Consider the following 10,271-nt stretch of genomic DNA (forward strand, 5'->3'; position numbering starts at 1 on the left):
GCCTTAGACCACTGAGCCATCTCTCCAGCCCCATACATGGCAATATTTTAAAAGTTCATCTGAACTATCAACTTTCTGGCCTTAATTCTCAACTAATCTTAATTTGCAACTGACTTTCCCTTTTTTTCCTAAAATACTGTTTAATTGCTAAGTGCAGGGAACACACTTGTATATTCCCATAGAATTTACTAAGACACAGTAGCTATTCATTAGTTAATAGCATCAAAGGACATAGTTTTTTATTTGTAACATCAATATGAGTAAGGAGATAAGAGGGGCTTCAAAAGTCATCAAGTTAATGTGCATGACACTCTGCATTATCGAGGGGCCCTGTGAAATGCTTACTCCGCCAGGAATGATCCTTAAGAGTTAGACAAACATTGATCACTTCTAGAGTCATCTTTGAATCTCCAGTTCACAATGTTTTTCTTCTTTGGTTATATCTCTACTATAACCTGTTACACTGCTTATTAGAGCTGTCTTCCCTTAATATAGTACGAACTTCTTGAAGGCAAAACCTTGCTTCTTAGTTACCACTGTATCTCTGGTACATTGTATACATAGTGCCTATGCATGTTAGGAACTTAATACATGTCTGCTGAATGAATGAAAGGATGAATGAGTGAATGATTACCACATGACATCCTGTTCTTTAGAATGTGCATCCAAATTTTAGGATCCACTGATGAGTTACTTTGCTTACCCATTTCTTCCTTTCCTAAAACTGATCATTATAAAAAACATAATTTGGAGAAAATACTTATCAAGCCATAAGTTCTACAGAAACTGTTCAACATTAATAAAGAGCAAAATTAATGAAAATAATTGAGAGAAAACTTTACCTTCTTGAAACAGTTGTCTAGCATAAGATGGCTCTCGGCCCTGAGGCTGAAAAAAAGCATAAATGCACTTCCTCACTAAATCTTCCCAGCCAGTTCTGCCAGCAGCTCTCAGGGAGCTGGTATCGATAGAGATGATTTTACCTGCACAAAGAATGAAAGTTTACACTTATGATATCGTCTTAACATAAATCATCCATATTTCATAATAATTGCATCTAAGGAATATTCTCTATATGCTCAATAGACAAAAACAGTAAAAACATTAATTTTATTACATATGATAATTACTATGTCAGAGACATTATAAAAATTGTTTTGGAGTATGTTATACACTAGATTGTCATAGTCTAAGATTTACTTCTAGTCAAGTATTAAAGACATATAGTAAAGATCTAAAGTTGCTGAGACTAATGCAGTACAAAATTCCCTGACTTACTCTTTGATTAATGCACTGATGACTTATTGGATTACTTACTGGAGAAAGCAGGACAGTGATGAAATATGTATTTTTTTAATGCTTTATTTACATGTATTTATTTGGTACAGGGTCTTGCTATGCAGTTTGGACTCATAGTGATCCTCCTGTCTCAGCCTCCCCAGTGCTGGGATTACAGACATGTGCCTGTAATCTGGGTGGCTGGCATTGTATACCCGGGGTTCAGGGGCTGGCACAGCACGTGGTACTGGAGATCAAACCTGGGTTCTTGTGCTTGTCTGGCAGGTGCTCAGACTGCTAAGCTATCTCCCCAGCTCTGTATGTTTCTTTAAGTAATTTTCCAAAAACTGAATAAACAATATAAGAAAGGAAGCATGTATTTCTCTATCTTTTGTTGTGCTATAGGCAATACTATAATTATGAACAAAAGAAGACCAAAAGCAATAAAAGTTAAATCAACAAAAGGTCAATGATAAGATTTGGCACAGTGGCACACACATGTAATCCCAGCACCTCAGAACTTGATATTACCAACCTTAGTATACTATGTGTACACTTTTCCTGAGTCACATTCCCTGCTGTCTTTACATATTCCTACAGTTAGACATATAGATTTTTCCTGTTTTTTTTTTTTTTTTTTGGTCATGAAGTCAATGAGTTAAGAATTACTCTAGTGTATATATGTAGGGATAGAAGTGCTGGGTTGCTACACAAAGGGGCTGGGGATGGGGCTCAGCGCCAAGGCCCTGGGTTCAATCCCCAGTACTGAAGGAGGGAAGTGAGTCTAGCCGGGACCAGCAGGGTGGGGGCGGCACCCCAGGGATTTCCTTCTCCCCAAATAAAGATGAGGATACTAAAGTTTAAAAAGAAGAAGAAGAAGAAGAAGAAGAAGAAGAAGAAGAAGAAGAAGAAGAAGAAGAAGAAGAAGAAGAAGTAGTAGTAGTAGTAGTAGTAGTAGTGCTGGGTTGCAGGTTTGTTCAGATTTGTAACTTATAAACTTTTTGCAGAAACTTACATCACCCTATATTACTTTCTATAATAAATACAGGTTATTACTGGGACTGGGTTGGTAGCTCAGTGGTACAGCATATGCTTAGCATGCCCAAGGCTTTTGGTTCAATCTCTAGCACAAAAAAGTGTAACATCCTTTAATCATTTGGAATCATCAGGCCCATTACCCACCCACCCCACATTGCATACTGAATCCACGTCCTCTGTGCTAAGCCCAATTTTTACTTTGGAGAAAGATTCTTGTTTTTACTTAGGCTGGGCTCAAACTTACTAGATACCTGCTTCACCCTTCCAGACTGCCACAATGCCTCACTTACTCTTTAAAAATTAATAGGTGAAAAATGGCATTTCATTGTGATTAAAGTTCCTCAATTACTAATGAGGCTAAATATTTTCCTTTATGGTACCAGGAACTGAACTCAGGACCTTATGCATGCCAGACAGACACTGTGCCCACTGAGCTATATCCCCAGCCCCTATTTTTCATATTTATTCACCATTAATGTTTTCTATATATGCCCGATTGTATCTTTTACTTACTTTTACTTTTCTCATACAATCAACTCAAACTGATCATATTATATGTTTCTACTCATTCAACTAATTCCTTTTTTTATATATTGCATTTGGTTTGCCTAATAAATATTCATTAGATTTATTTATTTATTGTATTTTAGGGAAAGGTTTACAGGGTGTTCTGGGTCTCACTACTAGACTGGACTTGCAGTGATCCCGTTTACAGCCTCCCAAGAGCTGGGATTATAGTGGCATATCACCATACCCAGACTCAATTGCCATCTCAGCATGTCCCAGGGTGGGGTGGTATAGCAGGTCCAGGGATTGAACCACTGGCTCCTGTGCCTGCTTATAGGTGCTTTAATCTGCTGAGCTATTTGGCTGGCCCTCATTAGATCTTTTTTTTTTTTTTTTTTTTTTTTTTTTGGCAGAACCGGGGATTGAACTCAGATCCTTGCATTTGCCAGTCAAGTGCTTATCCTACTGAGCCATCTCCCTGGCCCCCCTCATTAGATCTTTTAAACTAGGGTCTTGAATCTGATGTACTTAATCCAACTTGGCCAGGGTACTTATTACTCAAGTCTTGGCATAAATGCAGATGTTAGAAAGAAAATCAACTGAAATTCAAATGAGACTCTTGTGCTTAAGTATAGTTTGAAGAAAGCCCAGTGAACAATGTGACTAAAAGTACAGACAATTATGAGTTTTAAATTATTTAATCTTTTACTCCTTTATAGATAAAAATTTGGCTACCATACAATTCTACCAATCCATAATCTTCATATACAGTAATATTTCTCATAGAAAAGTACTAAGGGAGGCTTGAAGGTATGTACATTCCTGCATGTTTTTTTGTGCATGTTTGTGTCAGTGTTGGCCCACAAGAGTCTGGTATTGTGGGACTACCAGGGAGAAAGTGATTAGTTGTCAGCAATAGTCCTAAATGACTGAATAATGTGATGACTCCCTTTGAGGAAAATCATGAATAGCTTGTTTAAAAGATATATTTTGGGGGCTGGGGAGATGGCTCAGTGGAATATGCGCTTGCCAGAAGCGCAAGGGCCTGAGTTCAATCCCCGGTTCCACCAAAAAAAAAAAAAAAAAAGATATATTTTGCTTGCTTGAGGAAACTGTAACCAACCAACCAACCAGAAACCAAATCAAACCAAATCACTGTTCAGTATTTACTAGTAGGAAACTTTTTTAAAAGAGACACAGGCAAGCCCAGGATGCATAGTCTACTAGCTCCATGTAGTAGAGTTAAAAGTACTACTAAAATTTAGGAAATTAAATTCTTAATATGTATTGTAGCTCATTATTTTTAGCTAACTCAATTCCATATAGAATGTTAGTTTTATATTTTAAGCATACCTTACATTTTTCTCCTATCTCTGTATTAAGTGTGTACAGAACAATATTCTTTTATATGTTTTATATTCTGTTTAATATGCTTTTAATATGTTGTAGTGGAAGGCGATAAAATATAAAGGGGTCTATATTAGGGTAAAGATTTCCATTCTCAGCAACCATTTGATATTCATGTATTCATAAAACAAGTAAGGTGAATTCTGTGATTTCTGAGATTTGCAATTATTTTATGTCCTACAGATTTTAAAAAAAATTTTATATGATCATGGTTATTGTTATATATTTATACAGATTGTTGGGCACATATGTATTTTTAATGCTGGGTCCTTAGCAACACACAGAACTAACACTGTTAACACTGTTCCTTTGGAAAAGTACATTCTACTTTCAAATTATCCAATTTAGGATTTAATTTATAGAAATATAATCAGAAGAAAAGCTGAACCATATTGCTCCTAAATTATCCTATGTTTAGGTCTTTTGAATTTCTGACATTTATTCTGAGGCCTTTCAATCACCCTTTTAACAGGTTCATTCTATCTCATAATGCCGTTATTTGGTTTTGTCTTATATTTATCGATTATTACCACAAGACTAATTGTTTTTTCTTTCAATAAACTCTAGTTTCATTAAGGGTTTATTAAGTTTTTCCAGTACTGTTCACTCATAGAAAATTGAAAGGAACAAGATACGTGATAGTCTCAAAAAGTGAATGCAAAGATGTGTGAACACTGATTACAACTATTGTCAGGAAGTGTTTCACATTCCTAGGTATTATCCTTTCTGTTTCCTATTATCTGTCTAATTTATCTCCCCTGATCTTTAGGAGAAAGAGTTTGGAGTTTATGATTAAAAACAAAAAAGAACAAGGCATACAAGTATATTAAGATTTCTGGGACTAAAAATATTCATTAAGAACAAAAAGGGGCCTTATAAAGAATGGCAAAAGTAAAGTACATGTTAAAACTGAACTTTAAGAAAATAATTCATTAGAAGTGATTTTTAAATCTCAAAAATGTATCTCTAGTATATTTTTAAATGGGAGAAGTGATAGAGGTATAACTGATTGATATAAAGCATGATGTGTTATAATAAAGATAAAATTAAACAATCTAGGCAAAAATACTTCAAAAATTGAAAGAACAATAGCAATCTGTTCTCGCTGAAAATCAATTCTGAAGTACGCCATTAAAAAGAAGGCTTGCTTTTCAAGCATTCCATCATTTCTCCCTTTGTGGTTGACTGTGCTTCTTGTAGTTCTCCCATACACCTCTCTGTCTTACTGACGGCTCTTGCCACTGTTTCCTCAGACAGAAGCACTCACTGCACCAAGACCGTTCCTCCTTTATGGCCCCTTCTGTCATCAATATGTTGGATGGCTGGCACCATTTTGCATCTTTGGAGTCCAAAGGCTCCATATCAACTTGAGCCGCAGGTTGTCAGGCCAGTTAATATTAAAACAGATTCTGACTTGTTCCATATCACTCCCTTTCCATTATAAAAAATATCCCAATTCCTAATTATATTATTGAGTTTTAATCAATCATACATATCCTGAGTAACCACACATAATCACAGTTACTCTTAAGGATTCAGAGTATGTGCTGAATAAATTCAAAGAAAAAGAAGGAAAAGAAACAGATAAACATATTTAAGCATAATATTAAAAATAACATAATTATATCCATTTGTAAATGCACATATGTACACTTCACATATTCATATATCTGTATATGCCAAATTTCTTCATTTTCTTACATGACTATAAAAATAATTTGTAGCAGTCAGGCTCAGGATGCTGGTGGTTCAATCCCCTCATTCTCAAGCCAAACCAGACCTGCCCTGAAGGCATCCTGAGCAGCCCCCGAAAAAAAAACAACTTATAAAAAAATAAAGGTATGTGAGGTTATAAAAAGTTACTCTTCCCAGTACCTTGTCTGTGACAATAGTATTTATAGACCCTAAAATGTACCATATCAAGACCACTATTTAACATGTTTCCTGTATAAGACTAGGGAACAGAGGCAATATCACAGAACAGAAAGATGTAACATTTTGGACATAATTAGTTTTAAGGGGACAGTCACCTCATCAATATAATTTATAAACATTGTATAGAAACAGTCTATAAACATTCAATATATCTATAAATATTCTGAACTATACAGTGAGTACCTGTAGTATCTTGTTTGGTCATAAAGGATTCTACACCTGTAATTGCTGGAGGCCGAGGTAATCGTCGTGCAATACAAATCAAACATGATTGGAAATCTGCCCAAAACAAGGGAAAATTGAGGGAAAGAAAGTAAACAATTTGCACCCATTACTTGCCATCAATGGTTTTCATAAAAACTATACATAAGGCAGGGATTACTGTGATATAATCGTATAGTAGAAATAAAATTGCTAGCAACTAAAACCTGCAGCTGTAGGTTAAGGACAAGTTAGAATAAAGAATTCCTTTTCATTGAGTGTCCTTATATGAACTAGACGAGAGTGAATGTTCTTTAATTAAAAAAAAAAACAGGAACAGTATTTTTTGTTAGATGTAAGCAACACCATTTAAAAAAATGTTGATTAAATCAAGGGCCTTGTGCTAATAGTAGAATATTCTACATTCCCAATACCTAGCACCACGTTTTTTAAAAATACACATTGGTAGTCAATTTCCTATATTCATTAATGCTTAATGGATATAAAGACTATTCTGATACCTACTATTCAAATAATTATCAAATATAATTGAGAAAAACCATCTTTTTTACTGAAATATTATTCTGCCTTTTTTCCCCCATAATTTTATTGAGAAACAAATAGCAATGAGACAGTTTCAAACCAAATTGGTAGGACAGTTTCAATAATTAACACATTGAATACATTCTTCCGAGTGGTTAATTTCTGTACAAGATGCAGACACGATATCCTATTTACAAACACCATTAGAACAAATCCCTCTATTCATTAAGAGAATGTAACTATATATCGATCCTAACCACTTTGAATACACAGATTTTTTTTTTTTTTTTTTTTGAGTAAGTGTCTCACTGTGTAGTTCAGGCTGGCCTTCAATTCACTATGTAGCCTAGCTAGTCTTGAACTCACAGCTCACCACCATGCCAAGCTAGCTATTCTGTTCTTGACAGAGAACTTTGTTTTTAGGGTATATAATTATATTTTTAGTACACATTTGTGGTATATAATGAACATATTCACTGTGGACAGTTGGTAGGATATATGTTTTTGAAGTCCCATTCCTAAATTTTGTTTTGACAGTGATACATACAGTAACATACAGCTAATCATATAAGACACGCCACATGTATTTTGTGAAAGGTTGATAGTGATCTCCATTTCCTGGGAAGATCTGCTACATATGGGGCTATTTTGCATTTGACCAACTTCTTGTCTAGTACCTTCCCTGGTCCTTATACCAGTTCCAGATTTGTGGTATCTCTAAACTTAGCTCAGTCTAAGTTGACATGGAGCACTCATCCACCATCACATATATAAGTCCATGCTAATCCAATTGCTGTGCATAACATGAAAAACGTCAACTCTATCTTCCAATGTTCACTACGTTCTAAACTTGAAACTTTCTAAAAATCAGAGCTGTTAACAGCATGCTGCATCTGGTAGATTTCCAACTGACAGCAGTTAGTTGTATTTCTCATTTCTAGACAAGTTGATTTGAATTATTTGACATTTTAGTGGGAATGTCTGCTTAAAGCTGTGAATTTGGGGGCATTTCAAAGAGGGATTCTAGATGTTAGTAACTGGAGTTTTTCTTTAATAGTAACAAAATATTGCAAATTTAATTGCTTTTGTGATATACAATATAGAAACCAAAAATACTATCTGAAGAAGACAGGTTATAACTAATTCCTTCCATGTTCTCTCAAATTGTAGGAAAAAACAAATACTTTACAGTGATCTTGTGCCTTACCTTCTCCATCTTCTTGAATTGATTTTGGCTGTGACACAGTGAAACACTGCATCACTTCATACCGCTGGCAAGCTTCTTGATTCTCAGTACCTGGCTCATCTGGAGGGTGAATTAACATCCTGCAGTTAAAAGTATGGCTATTTCGGCGTGCTGCTTCTTGAGGCCAAGGAACTCCATTTACTGGGGCAAAACACACAAACCAACCAATTGATATTATGCGCTTGTGAGTAAGGTGATATAAAGGCTATACTTCAAGCCATCTTGGTAATTACTCAGATTAAAACACACACAGACCTCTTCAGATCTAATATAATTCTCAGGCAGCAGGATGCTTATCTTCCTTATCAAAGCTAAACAACTACCAGTTAAAAACCATAACATTTCTGAGATTTAAAATGTATACGATCTCTTTCTTCAAATACTCTATCTACTTCAGTAACAGCCTTTATAAACAAAGACAAAAATTAAAAATTACTAGCAGTTTCACTCAGAATTTTATAGTAGTTAATTAATGAACTTTTTCTTGTTTCCAGCTATTGCTTGGCAGTAGAAAAATGACTCAATCACAGTGGCATTGTTATACAGGGGTCTTGACTAGGTCAGCCTGGGCCTTTAAGAATAGTCTTGTATGTATGTGCATTTTTCTGGGGGAGAAGATTCACAGATTCTGCAGAGTTTATTATCCCCTATATTTCATAAAAGTAATTAAATTTCTTTTAAAAATTGCTTAGAATAGGTAGAGAGTAATATTGCTTCTTATACTCATTTTTCTTGTGCTTTAATTAATTTTACCAATATAGTTCATGTGCTATGATACTTTAAATACAGAGGACAATCAATATGTTATATAAAAGGATTAAGAAATATTACCTGGTTCAGTATAAGAAAATTGAATTCAGCTTTAGAAAAGATGTCTGTGTATTTCAAGTAACAATTTAAGTGATGGCTGTGATTTTCCTGTCATGAAGTCATATTCAGACCATAGAGCCCACCAGGAGTTCAGAGGATTTTTAAGACTGCTCTCTCACCATTCCTAAATGTTTTCTCATCCTATACTATGCACTGACCTATTTTCCTTTTTTCTTTTTTCCATTTCATCACCCTGTTAGAGGAAAGCATGGAAACAACACATTCTGTATTGGAATAAGAAATTTTAGCTACTTGTGGGGTATAGGTTGTTAATCTTTGATTTCTAGTGTTTCATCCTCAAAATAAAGAATCTATTACATTATCTCTAAACACTTTAAAATTTTCACTCAGTTATTGTAAACATTCTTCTTTTCAAATAGGAAGTTAGGTTTTGTTCCATTTAAGGAGCAACATGGAAAATATTTATGAACGACATTCTATATGCATGTCTGGTTTACTTATACATGACTTCTGGCAGCACTTACTTGCTATTTTAGGTTGTTTTAAACTTAGACATTGATTTCAAGGAAGAAACATCTTTTCTTTCATAATATGCTCCTTAGTCTGTTTTTTAGAAATTAGTGAGACAGCCTTGCTTTTATAGATCATAATCACTAGAGAGCCCAGGTCTCAGTCCTCCTTTCCACTGGTAAATTGTAATGCAGTGCTACTTCTGTCTTTAAAAAGGATTAGGTTATTTGTTTGGTAACTTAAAAAGGAATTGTTATTTGTTTTCTCCTCCCATTTTTCTAGCATATATAGGCTAAAGAATGGAATAAATAGGGAAGGGGGTAAAATTTAGGTAAAAATTAACATATTCATCATTTTAAAGAGCATTTGTAAGTATTGCATTAACTGGTTAAGTTCTCTAATTCTTAGGAAAATTCTCTTATTAATGTAAATAGGACCCCATGTTTAAAAATAATTTCATGTTTAAAAAAAAGTCAAGATTTTGATACTTGTTTTTAATACTATTTACCCTAAGTTATTCAGTTATAAGGGAAACCTTAACTTACTAAGGTTATTGGCAAAGAAAGCCATCTGCTAAATGTTGCCACAGGAAATTCAACTAAATATCTAATTATACTCAGTTTGGGTGTAAAAGAAGGTAGATAGCCTGGGATGAAGCTCAGTGATAGAGAGCTTGCCTAGCATGTGTGAGGTGCTCCACTGAATCACCAGGATTGGCACAGGGAGAGGGGGAGGAGGGGAGAGGGAGAGGGAGAAGAAAGACACAGAGAGAGGG

At 34.8% G+C, this 10,271-nt stretch overlaps 1 protein-coding gene across 7 annotated transcripts in view; it reads right to left on the bottom strand.

Annotated features, from left to right (window-relative positions):
- Window positions 1-10,271, bottom strand: part of Ncoa1 (nuclear receptor coactivator 1) — a 333,365-nt gene that overhangs the window by 95,092 nt on the left and 228,002 nt on the right. For all 7 annotated transcript variants that reach the window (XM_023710899.1, XM_023710898.1, XM_023710900.1 and 4 more), the window contains 3 exons: window positions 8,117-8,296; window positions 6,349-6,444; window positions 843-983 (listed from right to left, as the gene is read on the bottom strand). In XM_023710899.1, coding sequence (XP_023566667.1) covers window positions 843-983; window positions 6,349-6,444; window positions 8,117-8,296 — 417 coding nt within the window. The remainder of the gene's footprint in view (window positions 1-842; window positions 984-6,348; window positions 6,445-8,116; window positions 8,297-10,271) is intronic.

The sequence above is a fragment of the Octodon degus genome, unplaced genomic scaffold (assembly GCF_000260255.1).
Source record: "Octodon degus isolate 3935 unplaced genomic scaffold, OctDeg1.0 scaffold00019, whole genome shotgun sequence".
Classification (NCBI taxonomy): Eukaryota; Metazoa; Chordata; class Mammalia; order Rodentia; family Octodontidae; genus Octodon; species Octodon degus.